This window comes from Mrakia frigida (genome assembly GCF_051309035.1).
Source record: "Mrakia frigida strain ATCC 22029 unplaced genomic scaffold BDY24scaffold_7, whole genome shotgun sequence".
Taxonomy (NCBI): Eukaryota; Fungi; Basidiomycota; class Tremellomycetes; order Cystofilobasidiales; family Mrakiaceae; genus Mrakia; species Mrakia frigida.
Window position 1 is genome coordinate 388981 of NW_027481274.1, and position 23535 is coordinate 412515.

The following is a 23535-nucleotide window of genomic DNA, read 5'->3' on the forward strand; positions in this document are numbered from 1 at the left end:
AAGAGGAGCGAATCCGCGAGGGATTCTAGGAAACCCTTCCTCTCCTTTTCATCCAGGCCATAAACTACGACTTCCTCTGTGTGAGATACACTCTCCGCTATAGACTTGTCGCCGCGATCGTCCAAGTCGTCTTTTATCCACGCAAGGACGTCGTGGATGGGTTCTGTAAAGTGGTACGAGATGCGAAGTCCGTAGGAATTCATGGGACCTGGGATCCTGTCGTTGGGTCTCAACAGAGGGTTCGCGAAGAAAGCATCGACGAAGACCAACCGTCGAAGGCGCGTCCAACGGGAGAGGTAGACACAGAGGCAAGAAATCTCTCCTCCGGGGACTCCTTCGAGCTGAAACTCGATGGGGTCGAAAAAGGAGTAGATTTGAGTCTCTGATTCGCCTTCTGGAAGAACTACCTTGAGAGAGTGGAGGGTAAGACGGCCAGGAGTGGAGGAGGAGGGGAGGCAGAGACGGCGAGGATCAATCGAGGGGTCGTCGCCCTCCTCCTCTTCTTCCTCTTCTTCCTCTTCGTTGTAAGGGTTGAAGGGATCTCCCTTGACGTCAACGTAGGTGATGGAATGAACGAGGGATAGGTCGAGCCATGGTTCGAGTTCTGGATGTCTCTTCTCGGCCTTGAAGGGAAGGAGGAAGGAAAGAGAGGAGGAAGGTCAGCTCGATCCGATGGAGTTGAGCTCTGCTTCTCTTCCTCCTCCATCATTTCCAGAGACCTGGACGAAGAAAACAGTAGACATCTACTTACGACGAGTGTGAGGAACTTGGTCAACGCTTCGGGTCCTTCGAAGGTGATGTGTCGGTAGAGGAGAGGGGAGGAGAGCTGGAGGAAGGCGAGGGAGAGGGTGGAGGTCTTTGCGAGAGTAGGCTGGTCGCAGAAGCGCAAGATTTCCTTCTTGACTTCGACGGGGAGGAAAGGGAGAGGGGTAGAGAGAGCTGAGGACATTTTTGATGTTTTAGAGGTTGTTGTGGTTAGGGAAAAGAACACGTCGAACTTCAAAGGGGAGGTGATCGCGAGGTCGACCTCAACGTTCACCTCTCGTTCCCTTTCCTCCCCTTCCTTTCCTCCGCCCATCTCTCGTGATGGCCGAGTCCTCTTTCTCTATCGCTCTCCCTTCCCTAGACGACGACGACGACCAGGAGGAGCTCTTCTCGTATCCAGCGCCTCGGTTCGGACATCCATCAGGCGGGTCCTCCTCTTCCTCCTCCTTCGAGACACCCTCATCCTACCACCTCACCTCCTCCTCCTCCTTCACTTCAAACCACGCTCGAGGACCTTCTACCAACTCATCGGATGCCTATGGAGGAGGAGGAGGAACCAGGAAGGATTCGATAACGACGTCAACGAGCGGAGGAGGGGAGTCGGGCTTCAGCTTCCCTCAGCAACGAAGCACCTCGGTCGCTTCAGGAGGAGGAGGAGGGTTCGGAACTCAGAGGAGCAATGGCGGAGGAGGAGTAGGGAGAGGAGGGAGCATAGGAAGCATACCTGTAGTTCCTCACCAGATCGCCAAGAAGGGGAGCTTCGTTAGTCTCAAGTCGGCCTTCTCCAAGGCAGGAGGAGGAGCGTCGACCTCAACATCCTCCCATCACCTCCCTCTCGACCGTACTCAATCAGCCAACTCCACCTCAGCCATCCCACCTCTACCAGAATCAACGCCTTCAGGAGGACATCCCTATCCAGCTCTTCGAAACCCTTTCTCTCGAGCAGCGTCCTCGTCCAACCTCTCCTCCCACAACGGTCCTCCTTCCTCCTTCAGCCCTCCCGCTCAAGCTCAACCACGTCGCAAAGGAGCACGTCCTTCGGGAGGTCCTTCCATCTCTTCCACCTCCTACAACCCTTCCACATCTTTCAACCACCAGTCGAAAACCTCCCAGTACTCGATTGCCTCGTCAGGAGGAGGGGGAGGTGGATGGTCGAGGTCAACAACCACCTCTCCTCCTCCTCTTCCCAACAACCTTCGTTCCCGAGGAGGATTCCCTACCAACCCTTCTCAACAACACATGCACACCTTTTCCAACATCTCCGCATCGGATTACGCCAGCTCTTCGTCGTTCAAGCTCCCTCATCCCGATACTCCCTCCCTCTTCGCTCTCCATCTCCTCGTCGAACTCTTCCGAAAGATCACGTCGAGCCACTTTCAGACCATCCTCTCACCTACGACCTACCCACTCTCCTCACCCCTACCACCGATAACAACCATACTCGGACCAGGAGTCGACGAGCAGCTGGACGGAGTGCTCGATAGCTTAGGAATGGTGTCGGCGAGTGGAGGAGGGTCTTCGCGACCTGCTGGTGGAGGAGGTGGGTTTGGAGGAGGAGGTCCCTCGTCGCAGGGTGTGGAGGCGAAGGCAGTCTTGGATAGTCTGCTGATATGGAGGAACCAAGCTATAGATGAGGAGGTTGGCAGAGGTGTGGTCAGGAGTCATGTGTGAGTTTCGAATCACAACAACGCTGAGGCCGGACGCGTTCGGAACGCTGATCTCCTGCCTACTGCCCTGATCTCATATCAGTATGGGACCCTCGGGATCTGGAATCTCTGATTCTGCTGCTCTGCTGAACGAACGAATACACGTGAGCTTCGATTCCATCTCTTCTGCGCTCGACGTGAACTGATTCGCTTCTTCTTTTTGTTCCCTCCAGATCGCCTCGACGTACATCGCCACTCGAGCTCTTCTCTCCATCGTTCGACACACTGCGAGCAAGGAGTCTCTTGGAGAAGCTGTCGGGACGAGGATCGAGGATCTCTGTTGGCGTTGGGTGACGAAAGAACGAGACATGCACGTCGTTCGCCTCTCTTTTTCCTTCCTTCGGAAACAAGAGCTGATCTTTCCCATTTCGTGTTTCCAGGGAGTCGATATCACGGTATCCGAACAGGGTCGCGAACCGCAACCTACTCGTCGAGCTACTCGGGGCGCTGGCGTCTATCCGGTTCGTTCCTTCTCCTCTCCTACCTCGACGCGTCTCGACTCGAGCTGACTTTCTTTCGTTTCCTTTTCCTTCAGGTTCTTGACGGTCACGGATCGGTTCCTCGTTGAGTTGAGGGATGGCTTGGCTGCTGGAGTTGGATCTGGGACGAGCGGTACCTCTGGGAAGGCTGATAGAGAGGCGGAGGGACGGTTGGACATGGTGATTCGAGGGATGAAGGGATTCAAGCTGAAGGTGAGTCTTCTCCTTCGTCCTTCCTCAACCCGTTCGAGACGCTGATTTCACGCTCTTTTGTCTTCGCAGGTCTACCCACCAGAAGCCTTCGACATGGGATCGGAGTTCCTCAAAGACCTTGCGACCTGCTTCGCTCAGACTCACGGGACGATCCTCAAAATCGCTTACGTTGAGGTTCTTCTTCGTCTGATTCATCCGATCGCCAACGTGAGTTTCTTCTTGTCTACTTATCGACGATATCAAGTCGAGACTGACTCTCGAATCTCCTACAGACCGCAACTGCCGAGGTCAACCATCCCGAGTGGGCTCAGGCGATCGCCATCATTCGAGCTCAAGCAGGGAAGATGGCTTCGAAGGACAAGTACTGGCCAACTGGATACCCTCTCGTCGTTACGTGCTTGTGTGTTTCGCCCAGGGAGGTCTTTATGGAGCAGTGGCAGGCGTGTCTCGCTTCAGGTCTGGCGAAGCTCAAGGTTCGTCTCGTCTTCTCTCTCTTTGTCGACGAGAAGGAAGAACGTCGTTGATCGTAGCTCTCTTCTCTCTTCTACAGGATCGTCACGCTCGTCCAATTGTCGCCAATACCATCATGCGACTTCTCTGGGTCTACCTCAATCGATGCTCCGGCGAGAGTAACGCTTCCCTCACCAAGACCCTCGATTCGGTCCTTCGAAACTGCTTCCCTCAACGCTCGAGGATGGTCCTCCCCGTCGAACTCCCTCTGGACGTCTTCGTCTGCATCGTTCACTTCCTCCTCGTTCGGCAGTTCGAGTATGGTCAAGAGCTCGTCCTCCAGTTCCTCGCCGAAGATCGACTTGGAGAAGGAGGGAAGGCGTCGTCGGGAGTCGAGGAGGTGTTGACGCCGGAGAGGATGACCATCGCCATTCGAGCTATCCTCCTTACTCTTCGGTCGATGGAGAAGGAAGTTCGGACCCCCAGCTTCCCAACGACGTCGGATTTCACCTCGTTCGACTACTCGGACGACTACGAGTCTTCAGGAGAGACCCTCCCCGACGCGTTCATGCTCAAACCAGGAATGACGGACTTCTTCGACAGAGTCGGACCTCTCGTCGGAGCCATCGCTCTCCTCGTCGATAGGGACGTCGGATCCATGTCCGTCTTCGATGATCGGTTCCTCCATCGGACTGGATATCGAGATCCCTCAGATCCCTCCTCAGGACGTTCCATCGACCTTTCGGCGGAACCTCACCTCTTCGTCAAGCACGGACTTCTCCCCGTCGCCTTCAAAGCCTCCCTCAAACCCCTCTTCGAACTCCTCCGAGCCGTCTTCGACTCCTGGCCCCGATGCCTCCACTTCTCCATCGGAATCAACAAGACGCTCGAGATTCTTTGTCGAGGAACGGCTCACGTCGATCCAGACGTCGCAGCTTCAGCAACCGCTGCCCTCAAGAGGATCGCTGGGACGAAGGGGAAGGCAGAGTCGGTCGCGGTTGGATTCTCGAGGTTCCTCACTGGGACGGAGAAGGTCTTCCGAGAAGGACAGGTCGGGATCAAGGCGTACGAGCAGCAGATCGAGAGACTCTCACGAGTTTGGGTCGACCTCCTCTCTCTCTGGCTCAAGGAACTCGAGGCATCCCCAGTCGAGGCTCGAATAGCCGTTACCCTCGATATCCTCGCTGAGATCGAGTCGTCGGCTCTCTTCCTTCTCTCCTCCATCGCTCGGTCGCTTCGAGGTCTCGCCGTCAAAGCCCTTAAGAGCATCGCCGAGATCCAGGCTCTCTCCCTCCCCTCGGACGACACGACGAAACGAGCCATCGAGGTCCTAGCAACGGAAGGAGAGAGGAAAGACGCCCTCGCTTCGATCCCAGACTCGGCGATGTCGAACTCTGAGAAGATTCGACTCGACAGCTTCTCGACCTCGACTCCTCCGGACTTTCTCCTCAAGTGGATCGAGAGCGAGTCGACGACGGATCAAAATCTTTGGCATCTCTACTATCCTACCCTCATCTTACACCTCCTCGAGACCGTCCCATCGACCATGCAGATCTTCAAGGTTCTCATCGGTCGCGTCTTCCTCAACTGGCAAAACACGATCTCCCTCATCAACGGGATGGGCAAGCCTCCCTCGGGAACGTTCGCTGGGAAAGCACCCCCTCCTCCTCCTCCTCGAACCACCTCGGATCACCATCTCGCCGACCAGTGGAGAATCCTCGTCACGATCCTCTGTGCGACGACGACGGTCGCAGGAGACGGACCCACCTCCCCTTCGACGATCTTCCCTCCCTCCAAACCCGGTCTCGGTCACCTCAAGGACATCGACGCAGAACGACTCTCGACGTCAAAGGTTCTCTTCCAGAAGGTCATCTCCCTCCTCAACTCGGAGAACTCTCGATTCAGAGACGCCGTCGTTACCGCCCTCGGTCACATCTCTCAGCCCATCTTCTGGCCTCTCCTCGAGAGCCTCCAAAGCATTACTCGACACCTCCAGGACGACTTCAGGAACCGATCCAAGTCAGCGAGCGTCCTACGGAACCAGGGTCCTCAGCTTCGACTCTACACCGCCGTCGCTCACGTCTACATGCGAGTCTCGCCTCTGTTCAAGGAGCCGAGGTCGATCGGGGACATCAACATCCTCAAGGCCATGCTTCAGTTCGTTCGAGAGACGTACCAACTCCTCGCCGATCCAGGACTTAGGGATGACTGGGAACTTCACCGTCTTCGTCGTTACTTCTCGGTCGTCGTCGAAAACTTCGCAGACGGACTCGCTTCGGTGGACAGACACGACCGTCTCCCTTCGGATCTTCGAGCTTCGATCTTCAAGAGCTGCGACGACTGGTGCAGTCTCGGAAGACGATCGGATGTCGCTCAGGCGAGGGAGTCGAGGACGTTGAGGACAGCAGCTGAGTCGTACGATGGAAGGAAGGGACCGATGCTCACTCAGGTGACGGCGGAGACGCGTCTCCTCTCTTCGACGGCAGCAGATGCAATGGCAGCTCTCTGTGTAAGTCTCTCCTTCCTTTCCCCTTCTCTTCCTGATACCATTTTCTTACACGTTTCGTTTGATCTCACAGCAGGGAGCCATCCTCTTCGACCAACCTTCGAACGGGAGCGGGAGCGGGAACGGAGGAGGACTCGAGCTCGACGTCGTCCTTGGTTGGATCCGAGGTCTCTTTGCTTCGACGGTCGATAACTCGTGGGAAGTTGGAAAGTGAGTGCGACCTATTTTTCTCTGAAAGAAGGGAGTGACCTCGAGCTGATCGTCGTTCCCTTTTTCCTCTCAGGAAAGCACTCTCGTCGCTCCTCGCCTTCAACAGTCAACGAACAACTCTCCTCGACGCGATCCTTCAGCAAGCCTGCACGGAAGGAGATCAGTTCGGAATCCGTCGCTCCTTCTTCGCCATCGTCGTCGCAGCCATTCTTGGTCCCAAACCACCAGCGTTCTCGTTCGCTCAGAAGGCTTCCCTCGCCCTCATGAAGCTCGGTCACCCAGACGTCGGAATCCGAAGGAAGGCCTTCCAGCTCCTCGAGGTCATCCAAGCCGAGGATATTCAGGGACTCGCTCACTTCCAGCCAGCAGTCGGAAGCTCTGCTCCCAGCATCTTCCTTCGAGCTCAGCGCCAGATCGCCGTCGGACTCGCCAATCGATTCCCCTCCCGAGCCGGAGAGGTCCTCTCGGAGTGCACCCTTCGCCTCAGTCAGGTCGAGGCCATTCGTCGCCCAATCATCCTCGCCATCTGCCCAGCTTTCCTCACTCATCTCGACCTCAACGCTTCACCCTCGGACGATCCCTCCTCCCAACCCTTCCCGACCCAACTCGCTCTCTCCAACCTCCTCTTCATCGCCGTTCGGTTCGGAGAAGGCCATCCTACCGAGATGCAGGACATCTGGATCAGTCTCGCCTGCGGTCCCTTCCCTCAAAACTGCAACTCCATCATCAAGTTCCTCATCCAGCAGTGCAGCCGTCGGAGCAGCGCCGACTTCGTCGTTCACGCAAAGCGAGTCATTGCCAGCCTAGCCGAGTCTCCCATCGGACCAGCCGTCTTCGAGGACCTCTGCGGATTCATCGAGCCAGCAGCGATGGTCCAAAGTCCAGTCGTCGAGGATCCTCGTTCTCCTCCTCCCGACGGTTCGTCCTTCGTCCCCAACCTCGACTCCCTCTTCCCTCCTCCCTCCAAATCCCACGCTCTCACCACCGGTCAGCTGGCTCTCCTCTTCGTCGGAGAGATGATGCTCGAACGAGCTCGGGAACCATCCCTCAATCCTCGACTCGCCGTCCTCCTTCATGCCACCCTCACCCAAGTCGACCACCCCACGATCCTCATCCGAGAGCAGGCTCAAAGTCTCCTCTTCCAAATCCTTTGGGCATGGACATGCGAAGCAGGAGACGTCGTCGAGGGAAGCGATTGGTTGGAGCTCAGGAGGACAATCAGTGAGATGTGGGACGAGAAGTCGACGTTGTTTTGGCCTCAGGAGAGTGTCGAAGCCCTCGCTGGCGACCTACGAGCTCCGGAGAAGATGGACATCCTCGTCTCGCAGGTCCTCGACGTCCTGGAACCCTTCCATCCGGAACTTCGTCACGCTTGGGGTGCGTTGGCAGTCGATTGGGCGACGTCGTGCCCGAATCGACATCTCGCCTGCCGGTCATTCCAGCTCTTCCGAGTCCTCGTCCCCGTCGTCACAGCTCGAATGCTAGCAGACATGCTCGGTCGACTTTCCAACACCATCGCCGATCCCTCGCCGGAGAACAACGCGTTCTGTCGAGAAATCCTCTTCAGCTTCTGCGGGATCGTTCGATCGATGGACGCGGAGGATCTCCTCGCCTACCCTCAACTCTTCTGGTGCACCGCCGCCTGCCTCTCGACCACCGTCGAAGCCGAGTTCTCCATCGTCCTCGATCTCCTCGGACTCCTCCTGGATCGACTGGATCTTCAAGAGGCCGAAGTCGTTCACATCCTCCTCGAAAACCAACCTCCTCACTGGTACGGAGACGACCTCCGCCTTCAAGTCCTCCTCCTTCCTGGACTTCGATCTTCCGTCACCGACGAGGCCACCTTCCACCTCCTCACTCGGCTCTCCAAGATTGACAGCTATCTTCTTCTCGACCTGGCAGGTGAGTACAATCTCGTCTTCTTCAAACTCGAACTCTCGACGCGTCTGACCTTCGTCTCCGTTCTTCGTTCCTGTTTTTCAGACGAACGAACCCTCCACATCTTCACCGCCTCTCTCCCACACTTCCTCCACGCCATGGACGAAGGAGCCCTCAGTGAGACCATCATCACCCTCGCTACGGACATCAGTCGAATCGCAGAACTCGAGGACAAACCGAGCATCGAGAGGCTCATGATCTCCTTCGCCAAAAGTCGATTCCGAACCAAGGACGACTTCCTTCGCCAGGCAGTCGGATGTCTGAGGGAGCACTTCCTCGCCCAGAACGCCTTCATCGTCATCACCATGCTCCTCGGATTCGTCCTCAACGATCGAGACTGGATGAGGGAGAAGACGATGCACGTCCTCAAGCTCGTCTTCCAATCTCCCGAAGCCCGAGTGCCTCTCGCAACCTACGGAGCCGAACTTCTCATGCCCCTCCTCCACCTCCTTCCTACCCCCTTCGCCTCCCTCGCTCTCGAAGTCCTCAACGAGCCCATCGTCATCTCAGGAGGTCCAGCAGCATCCCACGTCCTTCGAATGAGCATGGCCTTCGGAAACCTCATGAACGGACTCGGCAACCAGGATCAAACAGGAGAAGTCTTTGGACCCCCTCAACCCAGCGGATGGAGCATCGCCAAGATCGAGGAGAAGTCGGCTTGCGCTCGTCAGAACGCTCTCGCAGTGTTCGAGACGTGCTCCGTCGAAGCTCGAGTTCAGTCGTCGGCCCACTTCTCGATGCAGTTCGCCGAGATGGAGAGCTACAACAACGACTCGCAGCTCTCGTTGGACTCCTTCGCTCACTCGATACCTTCGGAGGACGTAACGCTCGGACAGCTCGTAGGAGATCTTCACAGTATGAATCAGTGAGTCGAGGTGTCGTCGCGTCCAGTTCGATGAGCTCTGCCTGACCTCTCCTTCCCTTCCCTTCTCTCTCCACAGGTTCTTCGACGACGACGAAGATGACGAGGAAGAGGACGACGTCCCATCACCTTTCGACTTCAGCCATCGGAACCAGTCGAGAACGGCCAACGGAGTCATGCACGATGCCGCGTCGGAGAGACGCGTCCAAAACATCCTTCACGTTCGTCTTGTTTTCTTTCCTGCCTCATATTTTACACGCAAACACCTTAGCTGACCTCTCTTCTTCGTCCACTTTTTTCTCTCTAGAGATCCATGGCTCGAACTCCCTCCATCTCCTCCGTCCAAGACTTCGAACGAGCTCGACTCTCCTCCTCCACCGCCACCCCTCCTTTCGGACCTCCCTACTCGTCGACTCGAAGAAACTCTCTGTCCGACTCTGGATCAGAAGGTGGAACTCACACTCCTGGAGCGGAGTATCGACCGTCTCATCGGCCATCGAACGAGGAAGGTCGAATCTCAAAGGGAGGAGGAGGAGGAGGAGGGGGAGGGGATGGGTGGTTCGGGGAGGAGGAGGGAGAAGGGGAGTCGTTTGGATTGGACGGAGGGGGACCCCGTTCTCCTCCTGCTACAGCGGAGAAGAGAGGACTGAGAGGGATGCTGTTGAAGGCTACTAGATCTCCCAATAAACCTTCCATCTGAAGGGGTTTCGCTTAGAATTGTTGTTCGTCGTTTCTTTCGTTTCGGTTTGTTTTCTCCCCTTCTCCTCTCCTTCTTCACTTGGTTTCGTTCTCTCTCTCATTTTTCACACCCTTCTCTAGCATCTTCCTCTCATCTCCATTTCGCACAAGGTCTCAGTTGGGTTCATCCTCCTTTTGCTTTTCACGATCGTCAAACGATTTTAACGACTCTTCTTCTTCTCGCGTGATCTGGAAGACGTTGAGATTAAGAGTTAGAGAGGCTACACCATAGATCATTGTGTTCTGCCAGAGAGATGGACCAGGATCTGGTGGCGACTCACGGGGAGAAGAGAGGGCAAGGAGAAAGAGAGCTGGGACCTCAACGAGTTTCCTTTCGTCCCCTTCCTCTCGACGACGACCCTCTCCAAACGCGACCTTTTCGCTTCTCAACCTTCCTCTCGCACTCATGTTCGTTGGCTCATCCGTTTCTGTAGCTTGGGGAATCCAAAGTGAGTCGCCTTCAGCAGAGCAATGGAGGGGACACCGAGGAGAGAAGGAATCGTCGAGCTCACTGTTCTCCTCCTTTTCCCTCCTCCCTCTCCAGTTCAGACGATCCCTCTCCTTCTCGGTACATCTTCAGGCCCGTTCTTGCCTCTACTACTTCTACTCAACCCTGACTTCAACTCTCCACTTCCTTTTCACAGCTCTGGGCGCCTACGAAGCCAGCGAACCAGCTCGACTCTTCTTCTCCCTCCTCCGCCTTCGAGCTAGCTCCTCCACCCTCCTCTTCACTCCTCCCTCTCGTCGAACCACCATCGCTTCCCTCCCCGTCGAAGTCGTCGAATACATCCTCGCCTACCTCCATCTCAACCTCCTTCCAGAAGCGAGAGCAGCTCTCGTGGGAGTCGTCAGAGACTGCCATGTTTTTTGCACGGACACCGGCCACGTCTGCGGGATAGACTGTCGATTCACGAACCGCTGCTGCAACAACGAGGACGACGAGGAGGACTATGACTTTAATCGCTCGAGAAGTTTCGAGACCGACCTTCTTACCAAGTATCGACCAAAGGCGAGTCCGAGTTCTCTTCCTTCGTTTCGAAGAGGGATGCGAGTCGCGTCGACTCGATGCTGACTTCTTTCTTTCTTCGCTCCCCGACGTCGTAGATCCATCGTTTCCTCGCTCTCTTCGGTCTCGACGTCATCGCTGCTCCCAAAGTATCGGAAGACTACGATCTAAGGTTCTTCGGGTGCACACTGGACACCATCGTCGGGATCCCCTTCAAGGACGTTCGAACTCTGAGCTCCTCTCCTCCTCCTCCTCCTCCTTCTCCCCCTTCCCTCTATCCTTCCTCCCTCTCCGAAATCGAGCCCAGAACGGTCAAATACAACTCCACTCGCGTCCTCAGCCTACAGGACCCCATTCAAGGGCTCACGACGGAGGAACGAGCTCGATTCAGGAGGTTCGTTCGCCTCCTTCATCTCGTCGAGGACGACCGTACGAGAAGGATCAGGAAGGAAGGAGTCGGTTCGCCAGTCGAAGGAGATGAGTGGTCGGAGGATAAAGGTCTCTACAAGAGGACTGAGCCAGCTTTGGGAGACGAGGACGAGTATCCCTTGGATAGCGGGACGACGATGCTCGAACCGAAGTTGCTAGTTGTGCACGCGTCTTGGGCTTTCGCCCACGTATTGGGATGAAAAAAACTTTCTGAATCCTTGGCGAATCATTTGATTATTTTTTCAATGCCCGAATCTCGGAGAAAAGGAGGAAAAACTGGGAGCCGAAGTTCTCTCTCCCTCTCTCTCTCTCCTCGTTTGACCTCCAACGTCGACAACTCCCTCCCTCTCCTCCTCCTCCTCCTCCCCTTTGCCTTCCCTTCCCACTAGGAAATGGCCTCCACTCCCTTAACCACTCCTTCCCGCCCTACCACCTCCTCCTCCTCCTCTTCCACTCGCCCTCACGCTGCTCCGTCTCCGGCGTACGTGACGAAAGATCACAAACGACACTCGTTGTACGGGACGGAAGATCGAGTCGTTCTCGATCCTGGCTCCTCCGTCTGGAAGGTTGGTTTCTCAGGGGAACCGAAACCGAGAGCTGTCTTCTGGGCTGGAGACGGAGAAGGAGAGAGACCGATCTGGGAGGAAGAATTTGAAGGCGTGGTGAGGGAGGAGCTGGACGGGTTGGATTGGGATCATCAGGGGCAGGGAGAAGGAGGAGAAGGGAATTGGAGGAGGGAGATGGGGGAGGAGATCGTTCAGAGGAGGATTGGGGATCGGTTGAGAGAGGTGTTTGCAAAGTGAGTCACTCTCGTCTTTCTTTAGGAATCACTTAGGAGGAAGGAGAAGGAGAAAGAGGGAAGGAAGGAGACGACCGAGCTGACCTCCTCCTCTCCTTCCCTTCCTTTTGTTTCGATCCTTCTCTCAGGCATCTGATGACGGATCCTAAATCTCGAAAGGTCATCGTTCTAGAGAACCCTTTACTACCTACGAGGATCAAGGAAATGCTAGCTCGCTGTCTCTTCGAAGACTTACAGGTCAGCTTCGTCTCCCTTCGTGTTGAGCTCGCTCCCTTCCTTCCTTCGTCGAGCTCACACACCTTCCTTCCTTCGATCTCCCAGGTCCCCTCCATCTCCTTCATCCCACCTCACCTCCTCGCTCTCCTGGCTATAGGGCGTACAACAGGTCTCGTTGTCGACGTAGGATATCTGGAAACCGTCGTGCTACCAGTACGTTTCCTTTCGACTCTTCTCCTTTGTGTCGCTTTGTTTCGAAGCTCACCATCTCCTTCCTTCCTTCCTCGTTCTCAGATCCACCTCTCCCGCCCTCTCTACACCCATCTCCTCTCTACTCCTCTCGCCTCACGCCATCTTCACTCGACTCTTCATCTCCTCCTTCTTCACTTCGCTCGGTACTACCCTCCGGTCGCCTCCCTCTCAGCAGCAGCATCCTCGACTTCGTCCTCGTTAGGGCCGGGAGAACGCGTAGAGGAGGAGATTCTCGCCAGGAAGGGAGTTTTGGAACGGGTCCTCAGCTCGGGGTGCTTCGTTGGTCAGCTGCTGTCGCAGGAAGAGGAGGAGGACGCTCTGATGCTGGGAGGAGACGAGTCGTTTGGAGGGGAGGAGATGGACATCGACGACCCTGCTCCTTCTTCGGCTACCTCGAGCTCGTTCGTCAAGAAGCCAAGACCACCACTACCATCTCATCTTCTTGCCTTGAAGAAGAAGTTCTCGAAACGATCAACGGCTCGTCCGCTGAGGGTCCCGATCCCTTCTCTCCCCGGCGACGGACTAGGGAACGGAACGTTGATCGTCCCAGGATGGATCAGGGAGAGGGTAGCCGAGGATCTCTTCTCTTTCAGAAAGGCTGGGGAAGGACGGGACGATGAAAGGGAAGAGATGAGCGTCGTGGAAGTCGTGTTGGGAGTGTTGATGAAGGTCAGTCGCGTCGCGTCGCGTCTCTTTTTTGCTCTCGTCTCGTCTCGTCTCGTCGCTCTCCGCTCTCTTTTTCTTGACGATTCGTTCTCTTTCCATTCGTACAGCTCCCCATCGATCTCCGTACGCCTCTCTCCTCAACCATCCTCCTAACAGGCGGGACCTCCTCCCTTCCAGGCTTCCTCCCTCGTCTTCGATCCTCCCTCCTCCTCGCTCTCCAACCTCTTCCACCACCCACCACACCTTCCACACCGCCCTCCACACCCACCCTCCACCAACGCACTCCTCGCGCTTCTCGCACTCCCTTGCACCCTTACTCCTCTCTCCTTCCCCTCTCGACCTCCCTCTCCCTCCTCAACGACCCCTGCCCACCCGGCTCCGCTCCTCCCAACGCCGGTTCCGCCCCAGCGTTCGCTCCGTCCTTGCTCGGCTGGATCGGAGGGAGTTTAGCAGGGGCGATGAGGGTGGGGAGTGAAAAAGAGGTGACGAGGGAAGCGTGGGATGAAGCGAGGGAGGGGAGGATGAAGAGTGCGAGAGCGAGAGCGAGGGGGAGGAGGGAGGAGGAGGGAGGAGGAGGAGGAGCGGCGGAGAGGGCTGCGTTGGAGGAGCAGATGGGGAGGAAGGGTGGGTTGGAGGTGTTGGGGGATTGGAGTTGTCCGACGGCGGTGGTTGGGGGAGGGGGAGGGAGACGGTGAGGAGAGGAAGGAGGATGAGATTTGGGAGGATACCCTTTGCGAGACGAGACACGTCGATCTGTTCTTTTTCTGGATGATACCCCTGATGGACGATGTAGGCTTTGTTCGTTAGCTGAACAGTGGTGAAGTAAATCTGTTCGTCTAGTGTTTTTTTCGAGAGACCGAAGGGAAACAACGACGACGCAGGGAACCGGCTCGAAATCGTTCCAGACTCTTTGTTGGTTTTTCGCGGTAGATATGGACTCAAACACGCTGGAGGAGAATCATCAAGAACGTGTAAAGATGTAGAGAAGCGTACAACTAAGATCGATACGTATGCGGGAGAAGAAAAATGAAAGAGAAAGCGACAAGGAGGAACCAAAAGTGAACCGAAAAACCACAAGCACAAAGGGACGATTCAACCCAACTCACTCCCCCAACTAACTAGAGGAGAGAATGCAGGTAAGCCATCGACTCATCCTCGTCATCGGTATCTCCGTAGTCATCCTCGTCGTAGAACATCCCCTCGTCCTCGTCGTCGTCGTCGTCGTCGTCCAGATAGAGGGCCATGGCCGGATCGTTCCGTAAGATGGCTCTCATCATGCTGTCCTTCATCCCTGCCATCATCTGACGTCGAGTTGGAGGTTTCGGTTTCTTGACGACGACTCTGAGGGATTTTGAAGAAAGGAGAGGAAGGAACGAGAAAAAGTGGCGGGGACGTCAGTTCATCGAGCAGAGTCGAAGGGAAGACGCAGCGAGATATCAAGAGGGACTAACGTTCCGTTCTTGATTCGTGTAGCACGAGCTTTGTCCTTCGTAGCTTCGAGCTTGGCGCTGAAGGGAAGAGGAAAGGGAGCAAGTCAGGATCGAAAACGGCGGACGCGTCCAATAATCAGTTCGAAACTCACAGATGGGCTGAATGTCCCTGAATTCCTCCGTGACTTCGAAGGGAGAGAGCCTCGACGGCAGCCTTGTAGTAATACTTGCAAGCCCTGCTTCCTCCGTACTGATGAGGGAGACGAGGAGCAAAAAATCAGTCGAAGTCGAGAAGCGAGGAAGGGAAACACAGGGAAACGAACCACTCCTGTCCTCTCCTTGAGCCCGAGTAGCTCTCTATCCGAAACCTTGTAGACCGTCTTGGCCGTCTGATCGAACGAAGAAGGAAGGAAAGGTCAGCGAAGAGTACCAGAAGACGAAGGAACGAGGCGAACTCACCGTCTTGTTGACACTCGGGCTCAAAACGATACGAGCGACCTTCGATCTCCAAACGCTCGGCCAAGGGTCGTACTCAGTGGATCCAGAGTCACCGCTTCGATCGAGCCGGTAGTAGTGGTATTCGGGAGAGGAAGCAACTTCCAGACTGCGAGGGAAAGGAGGGAAAGGTCAGCACGCGACGACGCGGAGGATCAACGAAGTTTCCCTTTGGACGCACCCGTGCACCTCGCGAAGAAAATTGGCTTCTCTATCTCGCAGCGTTTGCAGATCCCCCATCAACCTCTTTCGGTGGTTCTGTTTCGCAACCTCCTTCTGCTCGTCGGTCAGGTGCGACCAGTAGGCACTGAGGTTCAACAGGTCTGCCTCCTTGATCTCGAGGGGTCGTTGATCCCAGAACTGAGCGAGGGTAATGCTGAGAGCCTCCTTCTGCTCGTTGGTTTCCTTCAAGTTGAGGTCGTACTCCGCTCGAGAAAGTCCCCATCCAAACCATCCTCCAGCTCCGACCAAGGATCGACCGGAGGAGAAGATACGTCGACCAGCGTTGAGACTACGCTCGAAGGGTCCGAAGGGCTGGATCGAGCTGTACGAGTAAACGGTTTCGGGAACTCCATCCTCGTAGATGCCTATCCTCTCAGACGACTGTCTAGCGAGGCTTGGGAACGAGGCCTGGAAGAGGACCTGGGGAGAACGAACGAGCAAGCAAGAAGGAGGAAAGAAGGTCAGCTCGGTCACGGTCATCGACATGATCTTCCCTCATTTATCAAAGCGATGGTATTGATGATCTGCAAGCGAGAACTACTAACTTGGAAGACGACTGTGAAAGAGGGAAGAAGGAGAGAAGAATCAGGATCGAGAAGGCTGGTGAGCTCGACGACGGGTTCGCCTCTGTATCAAACTCACCGTCTCGATAGCAAGTCCTGAAGTATCGACAAGTTGCGGCAAGAGCGAGATGATCTCGAAGCTGATTCGCAGGGGTCGCGAAGAAGCCCACGAAAGAAGAAGGGAAGGAAGTCAGCTTCACCATCTCCCTTCCCGGCGAGCTCACTCCTTGCTCTTCTTCTCTCGTTCCAGAGGGACTCACATCGAGATCCGAATCGACAGAGATGATCCTTTGAGTCCCAAAAGCATAAAGTCAGCTACAGATCTGCCTACTAGAGGAAGGAACCAAACTGACAAGTCAAGAACCTCCAACGGGAAGAGTCCGAGTGGGTCGTCTCCTTCCTTCCACTTCTTGATATCCTTCCAGACAGCAACCTTCTTCGCCAAGGGCTTCTTGACCCTCTCCTTCTTCTCCGGACGAGCTTTCTTCCTGGAAGGCTCTCCGTCCTCTTCGCCGTCGGTTCCAGAGTAGTCGTCAAGGTCGTTGGTGGAGGAAGGAGGAGGAGGAGGGGAAGCTGGGGAGGTTTTGGAAGCCTTTCTCTTGCTGCTACGAGTAGAGAGCGAGAGAGAAGCAGCTGAGGTCGAGGCTGTGGAGGTAGAGGGCTCTGACATGACGACTGGATTTCGTGGGTGATGGACGTTGAGAGCGAGACGAGGGAAGGGAGAGGTGGCGAGGGTGAGTCGTTTCGGAGCTACGACGGACTCAAAAAAACGTCACTTTCGTCTTTCAGGTTTTCATGTTTCCACAAAGGGATGTCTCTCGGAAGGTATACTAACAGATCGTCGAAGACCTCTGAAAACTTCCTACAAAGGCGAAACCCGTTCGAGCCTCGACCAACTCGAACGACTCGACGCGTCGCCCACTTCCTTCTTTCCTCACCCAACCTCCACTCCTGCAAGTCGTGAAAAGCATCAAATCCTAGTCAAGTCCTAGCTGGTCGTCAACCCTCGATCTTATCATCACCCCCATCCGAGAGAACCTCCGAGAGACATTGTCTGTTCAAAAGGAGAGAGATCGTCAGCGAACGAAACGATTCTTTCGACGAGAGAAGAGCGAAAGCAAAGACTCACTGGTAAGCAGCTCTGAAAGCAGACTTGTGGCCTTGCACTCTGAACTTCTGAAGGATCATCTTGTCGTCGACAGCTGTTTGGAAAGAGGCAAAAGAAAAAGGGTCAACCTCGACGTCCTGCTCGACTGAAACGCGATCCGACGAACCTTTATCCTCCCCGAGCAACTGCATCTGGTTCTTTTGAACCCAAGCCCAGCTCTGTTGTTTGTCAAAGAACCTGACGAGGAAGAGCTCGTTCGTCCCAGACAAGTGTCGGGCCTTGTCGTCGAGGACCTTGTCGGGAGGGTGGATCTCCTCGTCGTCCGAGTCGACTTCCTCCGGGACGACGAGTTGAGCAGGGAACCAGGGGTATCCGAGAGCTGAACGAAGTAGAGGAGAGGAAAAAGAGGTCGTCAGCACGAGGTCGAACGAACGAGACGGGGAAAAGAAAGAACAGAAACTCACTCTTCACCCAAACAACGGTCCCGTGTATGAAGTCTGGATCCTCGATCTTCTTCACCTCCTTCGCAGCCACCACCTCGACATCCTCCTTTCCCTTCCCCTTCCCCTTCCCTTTCCCTTTCCCCTTCGACCTCGACCCCTTCTTCGTCGTCTCCACCGCTGGCTCCTCCATCACCACATCCTCGACGACGGGCTCAGGCTCAGGCTCAGGTTGAGCCTTCTCCTTTCCTTTCCTCGAAAGTTTGGTTGCGGTGACAGGTAGAGGCAGCGACGACGAAGAAGCGACAGGAGGCTCTCCGGCGACGGATTTCCTGGACCGTCCTCCTTTGTTCTTCTTGATCTCGACGACGGGAGCTTCGACGGCCTCCTCCTTCTCCTTCTCCTTCTTCTCCGACGACGATGCGACTGAAACCTCCTCGACCGGAGTTGCTGATACTGCTGCTCCTCCGGCGCTCTTACTCGATCTCGAAGATTTCGGCTGAGATGGTGTTGCAGCCGGGGTGGGTTCGACGACTTCCTCCTCCTCGATCTTGGACGACGACGCGACGGGAACCTCCTCGGCTGCTGGCGTTGCGGTTGCTCCTCCAGTACTCTGCCTCGTCCTCGAACGTTTCGGTTGAGATGGTGTTCCTGCTGGTGTAAAGTTGGCGACGGCTCCGGCTCTTCCCTTCCCTTTCGACCTGGGCTCAACAGCATCGACCTCAGCATCGACCTCGGCTTCGGGAGCGGGAGGTGGAGAAGAGGGAGCGACGATAACGGGGTCAAGCTCCGATCTCGACTGTCGTGGTGCTCCTCGTCGTTTGGCTGCTGGACTCTCGTCTGCTGGAGGGGTTCCCCAAGCCTTTCGAGGCTGTCTCGACCTCGCACTCGAGCGCTCCGACGGTTGAGCAGACGCGACTCCTCCCTCCTCGTCCGATCCAACTTCGACGGCGGCTGGTAGATTCTCTCCTCCTTCTGGCTGGTTGAGGGATTCGTTGGCTTCGTCGAGGTTGAGGAAGGGTCCGACGGAAGGAAGAGTCAAGTCTGCGACGGTGGTCTCGTCGTCTCGATCCTGATCGACCAGTCCTTCCATCTCCGAGTTGGCGAGGACGCTGAGAGCACTGCTCTCGGATGGAAGGTGTTTGGAGGGGGAGAGAGCGGCGTCCCGAAGTCGAGAAGGTCCAGCTTCGGGTTGAGGAGGAGGTTCGTCGATTTCCATCGGTTGATCAGGGATCGGTGCTTCAGCGGCTGCTGGTCTCACTTCTTCAACAGCTCCAACAGAACAAAGAGAGGCGTCAGTTTCCGAACTCCTCGCTCTCTCTCTCTCTTCTAAAAAAACAAAGAGACGAGCCGACTCACCAGCTTCCTCAACCTTCTTGATCCTCTGTCTCTTCGCCTTCACCGGACTCGACTCCCTCGGTTCCGCCGTCCTTCCACCTCTCCTCGATCCCTCAGGAAGGATCCAACCCGTCTCAAACATCTTGAACGTATCCCTGTTGTCGAGCTCGGCAACGGCGAGAGGGACGTCTGAATCCATGTTCCCGTCGGAGGTCGGTCTCTTCCTCTTCCTCGACGAAGGCTTCTTCTCTGCTGCTCCACTTCCTGAAGCGACGACGATTCCTTCCTCGACGTGCTCGACCTCGACTTCGGGTTCAACGGCGAGGACAGGTGCTTCCTCCTCGACGGCGACGGCAACGGGTGCTTCCTCCTCCTCGGCGGGGACGGGTTGCTCTTCTTCTGCTGGAGGAGGAGGAGGAGGTGGTGGTGGTGAAGCAGCGAGACTGGTGGTGGAAGTTCGAGCGGCTCTGGTTCTCGTCGCTCTCGTCGAGGAGGCTTCTGGCGAGTAGGCTTCGACTGGTTGTTCTTGAGGCTCCGTGGACGCGACGACGACCGACGGTCCTGCCTCAAGTTGATCTCCTCCTCCTCCTTCTCCTCCCACCTCCCCCTCGTTGTTGATCTCCACCTCAGCAGCAGCTTTCAGCTCAGCAGCCTTTGCGAGTTTCTTCTCCCTCCTCTCCACCTTCGCAGCCTCCTTCTCGGCAGCTCGCAACGCTCTCCTCTCCTTGTCCTTGACGGGATCCCACGGTTTCCTGCCCTTGGGTGGCGCTTCTGGAGCTGGAGCGGGTTCCTCCATATCGACGTCGACTTCGAAAGGAGCAAGAGCGGGAGGAGGAGGAGGAGGAGGAGGAGGAGGGGAAGGAGGAAGAACGGCAGCGGGAGCGAGAGCTTCGACCTCTTCCTCGTCGGGCTCTCCCTCTGCGTCTGCCTCTCCCTCTGCGTCGACTTCGATCTCTGCTGGTGCTGGTGCTGGTGCTGGCTCGATGACTGGTTCCGGTTCGGGTTCTGGAGCGAGTTCCGGTTCCGGTGCTGGTCGTCGAGGTGAAGGAGGAGGCGTTCGAAGGATCTCAAAGTTGAAGAGCGAGGTGAGGGGATCGATGGACGAAGGGTCCGAGGGATCGTCCACTTCCGTGAGGATGGAAAGAAGTTCGAGAGCAGGCTCCAAATCTCCGTGACTGAGGGTCGAGAGGATGTCGGCGAAGGAGGTGGGACCTGCGGTCGAGGTGGCCGCAGAAGCGATGTCGGAAGGAGGGATCTGGAGGAGGGAGGAGACCGACGAGGGAGCTGTTTTGATGGGATCGAGCTCGGCGAGGAAGGGAGCTGCTGCTTTTTGGAGTCGAACGGCGAGCTTGTGGATGGCTGATTCGGGATCGTTGTAGAGTTGAGCGTTGTCGAAGACGAGGTTGATGTCGTCCTGGAGAACGGGAAGAGGAAGGGAAAACGCGTCAGTCAGGTCAAAAGGTTCGTCGTTCGAAAGTGGTCGAGAAAGGAGGCAAAACTCACCTGGAACTCCTGCACGTTGACGTAGTGATGGTTCTCGAGCTTCTCCTCGATCGTCTCCCAAGCCATAGGCTTCTTGATGACCTCGTGGTAGTCGGGCACGTCGATTCGAGAGACGGGATGAAGGAAGACTTCCGTTCGATCTTGGCTGCGAGGACGCGAAAAAAAAAAAAAAAAAAAGCAAAGATACGGTCAGTTCGTCCAGCAAGAAGTTTAAGAAGAGTTGGAGCGTACCTCGAGATCTTCTCCATACAAAGCCGAAGAGCGGTATCGTGAGGGAAGAGAACCGAATCGAGAACCTGCTTGTAGATCTGAGCTTGACGAAGCTTTTCCTTCTCCCTCTTCCTGACGAGCTCGGCGAGCATCCGAACCTTCTCCAGATCGTTTCGGACTCGGACGAGGTACTGCAGAGTGCGGGAAGGAGAGGAGAGCTCGTCAGCGAAAGGTGCGACGCGTCGAAGGAAAGGAAACGAGGAAAGAACAAACCTCCATCTTCTTGGCCTTCTCCGCCTCGGTGTGAACTCTCGCTCCACTAGCAGTCCAAGGCTGCAGATCAAAAGGGAAAAAGAAGAAGAAGATCAGCGCTTCGTTCTCGCATCATCGAAGACGACCTCTCTCCCTCTTTCTCGCTCACCTCCAAATGCAACCTCTTCAACAACGGCGCTCCTCTCCTCGCCTCCCTCTTCAAACTCCAATACCTCCCCACCAGCTCGATCAACTCCTTCTTCTTCCTCCCCGGCATCCTGGCCACGTATTCAGCGATGTCTCCGAGGATCTTTGCTGGGACGAGCGGCGGCGGAGGGAGGTAGGTTTTGGCGTACGCTCGAGCTGATTTCTTGGTCTTCTTGATCACGACGGCTTGGACGGCTCCTCCTCCTCGACCGGAGGCTCCTTTCTTGTGGGAGTTGGAGGAGGAGGAGGAGGAGGGAGCTTGGGCGAGACGAGCGGCGATGGCGGAGTGGGGGTGTCGTTGAGCGTGGAGGGAGAGCACTTCGTTCTGGGGAGAGAAGAGAAAACGCGAGAGGAGAGAAGGGGGGGTTCGGTTCAGCTTCGGTAAGTACGGAAGGAAGCAGGGTCTCGAGGAAAACGAAGGAAGGAAGCAAAAGGAGAAAGGGAGTAAAAGCTCGACTCACAGGCACATGCTTCTCACACCAACCTCTCAACACCCCGTCTCCTCCTCCAGGTCCGTGCCCTTCTCCCATCGTCTTCATGCTCCCCAGCAACCCGTTCTCCCTCCCGCACGAGACATGGAAAGCAGTGTAGCACGTCTTGCTGTCGCACTGGATGCAGGCTCCTCCCTTCTGTTTGCAGATCGAGCAGGGCTGATGAACGAACGAACGAACGAACGAACGAACGAACGAAAAAGGGAAGAGGTCAGCTCAGCTCGAACGAAAAACTCGACGCGTCTCTCTTCTTTTCCTTCCTTTCCTCGACGCGTCTGCCCTCTCCTTCGTCCAACGAACGAAACTGGAAGAAGAAGAAGAAGAAGAAGAGAGCGTTGCGACGTACCAGCTTCCACCGACTCTTCGGCACGTTCTCGATCCCATCGATCGGTTCCATGTAGACCGAGTTCCCAACGCCCACCTCCGGGATCCAAATCGCACAGAGCAGATGAGCCCATTGGCCTGACGAGGTCTGCTTGAACGCTCCTCCTTCAGCGGGACAGAGGACGCAGGACTGAATGAACAAACCGAGCAAGGGAGAGAAGAAGAGAGGGGAGAGAAAGAGGGACGATCAGCCGACGCGTCGTACGAAACTCGGAAGCTCGAGAAAGGAAGGGATAGGACAACGAACGACAGGGTTCTCCGGCGAGACGGTACATTTCCGACAGAGCCATTGACCTTCGGGAATGTAGGGGACTCCGTAACAGTCTGGAGGAAACCGAAGCGAGAGAAGGTCAGCGTTCGAACCTTCGAGAGGTGAGAGGGAAAAAGGAAAGGAAACGAGTCGAGGTTCAAAGTGAAGTTGAAACGAACCCTGATGAACAGCCAGATTACACCCATCGCAGAAGACGATCGCATTCGAGTTCTCTCCCTCTCCGTCGTCGCACACACCGCAGGGAGAGTCCTCCGAGGGCAGCGAGGCTTTGGTGTTTGGGATGAGCTTGGTCTGTTCGTTTGATTCGATTCAAAAGGCGTGGAGAACAAGTCAGTGTTCGCTCGCTCCCAATCATACTACTACTACCCAGGAAGGAGTCCGATCCGGGAATCCCTTCGCCAACTCGTCCTCCAAACGAAACCAAACCACAAAACAAACGAAGGAAGGAAGAACGAAGCTCACTCACCAAATCAAACCACTCCTTCTCAAACCGATCCATCACAATCTCAAACAGCTCGTACGAGATCGGATCCGACTGTTCCTTCTTCCTCTCCCTGTTCAGATCATCGAGCCATTCTTGGTCTGCAGGTCCCCCAAACCAGCAAACCAAAAAAACAAAGGTCAGCACACGCGCGACGAGAGCTCAACCTCCCTCCCTTCCTCCCCTCCCCTCCCTTCTTCGGTTAGAGAGACGGGAGGGTGATGAGAAACGCACCCTGTTCATCCATATCGTACTCGACTTGGTTCTTGAGTTCCGATTCGATGGGTTCTGCAGAGGCCCGAACCGTGAGTGAGTGGAAGCGGAAGGGTGAGCGGAACGAACGAAGGGAGGGAGAGAGAGAGAGCGAGAGAGCGAGAGAGAACGAACGAACCGATATGTCTGATGTAATGCTCAGGCCGTTCGAAATCCGCTGAGTCGTTGTCTAGGAAATAGCACGGTCAAAGAAGATGAATCAGCTGTCGAGAGAAGAAGCATCGAAGCGGAGAAGTCTCGAGGGTGTTGAGCTCTTCCTTCCTCGTAGACTCACATCCATACGCCCTACTAGTCTCACTAAACACTCCATCCCTCCTGCCATCCTTCTTCCCGTTCAGCATCCCTCTCCCGTCCTCGACGATCCGGAAGCTGATCTTGGGAAGGTCGAGGATCTTCTTTGCTGGAGGAGGAGGAGGAGGAGGAGGTGGTGGTGAAGGACGAGGTGGTGCTGCTAGATGAGGAGGATGGTGGTGGTGGTGATGATGATGGGAAGAAGAAGAAGGAGAAGCTGCTGAAGCTGCTTTGCCTCCTCCTCCTCCTCCTCCTCCTACGAGAGGAGGTTCAGCAGGAGCGAGAGGGGAGGGTGCTCGAGCTGAAGGAACCGGCGAGGGAGCAGGAGCAGGTCGAGGAGG

The 23535-nt window shown here is 55.9% G+C and overlaps 6 protein-coding genes across 6 annotated transcripts; 2 read left to right on the forward strand and 4 right to left on the reverse strand.

The window, feature by feature from the left end:
• Positions 1 to 484: 484 nt before the first annotated feature.
• BDY24DRAFT_381798 (uncharacterized protein) lies at positions 485 to 978 on the reverse strand (the record flags this gene model as incomplete). Its single annotated transcript, XM_076639407.1, has 1 exon — positions 485 to 978. A coding segment is annotated over exon 1 (320 nt), but the record flags the coding sequence as incomplete, so codon positions are not given.
• A 48-nt stretch (positions 979 to 1026) lies between these two features.
• On the forward strand, positions 1027 to 10047 carry TAO3 (Tao3p). Its single transcript, XM_076636884.1, has 13 exons — positions 1027 to 2432; positions 2515 to 2575; positions 2645 to 2781; positions 2852 to 2932; positions 3007 to 3163; positions 3233 to 3370; positions 3436 to 3636; positions 3714 to 6122; positions 6193 to 6329; positions 6403 to 8231; positions 8313 to 9132; positions 9209 to 9350; positions 9437 to 10047. Exons 1-13 carry the CDS (start codon positions 1087 to 1089, stop codon positions 9827 to 9829), a joined length of 7851 nt encoding a protein of 2616 aa, XP_076498823.1. The 5' UTR covers positions 1027 to 1086; the 3' UTR covers positions 9830 to 10047.
• Positions 10048 to 11632: 1585 nt separating this feature from the next.
• On the forward strand, positions 11633 to 14254 carry BDY24DRAFT_348942 (actin-domain-containing protein). Its single transcript, XM_076637675.1, has 5 exons — positions 11633 to 12101; positions 12230 to 12338; positions 12423 to 12530; positions 12612 to 13238; positions 13343 to 14254. Exons 1-5 carry the CDS (start codon positions 11695 to 11697, stop codon positions 13928 to 13930), a joined length of 1839 nt encoding a protein of 612 aa, XP_076498824.1. The 5' UTR covers positions 11633 to 11694; the 3' UTR covers positions 13931 to 14254.
• On the reverse strand, positions 14182 to 16643 carry BDY24DRAFT_381811 (uncharacterized protein). The gene is made up of 10 exons (XM_076639408.1): positions 16299 to 16643; positions 16206 to 16233; positions 16025 to 16085; positions 15928 to 15938; positions 15342 to 15802; positions 15125 to 15269; positions 14989 to 15054; positions 14818 to 14915; positions 14687 to 14743; positions 14182 to 14576 (listed from the first exon to the last, which is right to left on the reverse strand). Exons 1-10 carry the CDS (start codon positions 16613 to 16615, stop codon positions 14354 to 14356), a joined length of 1467 nt encoding a protein of 488 aa, XP_076498825.1. The 5' UTR covers positions 16616 to 16643; the 3' UTR covers positions 14182 to 14353.
• A 256-nt stretch (positions 16644 to 16899) lies between these two features.
• Positions 16900 to 19236, reverse strand: BDY24DRAFT_359677 (uncharacterized protein). The gene is made up of 4 exons (XM_076637853.1): positions 18853 to 19236; positions 17518 to 18756; positions 17075 to 17432; positions 16900 to 16999 (listed from the first exon to the last, which is right to left on the reverse strand). The coding sequence occupies exons 1-4, from the start codon at positions 19028 to 19030 to the stop codon at positions 16945 to 16947; spliced, it is 1830 nt and encodes a 609-aa protein (XP_076498826.1). The 5' UTR covers positions 19031 to 19236; the 3' UTR covers positions 16900 to 16944.
• A 53-nt stretch (positions 19237 to 19289) lies between these two features.
• On the reverse strand, positions 19290 to 23388 carry BDY24DRAFT_359679 (PHD-zinc-finger like domain-containing protein; the record flags this gene model as incomplete). The annotated part of the gene is made up of 14 exons (XM_076637854.1): positions 23178 to 23388; positions 23022 to 23072; positions 22865 to 22918; positions 22616 to 22731; positions 22308 to 22440; positions 22126 to 22202; positions 21841 to 22008; positions 21465 to 21653; positions 20966 to 21379; positions 20818 to 20877; positions 20566 to 20735; positions 20335 to 20479; positions 20044 to 20245; positions 19290 to 19794 (listed from the first exon to the last, which is right to left on the reverse strand). Coding segments are annotated over exons 1-14 (2349 nt in total), but the record flags the coding sequence as incomplete, so codon positions are not given.
• Between the last annotated feature and the right edge of the window lie 147 nt (positions 23389 to 23535).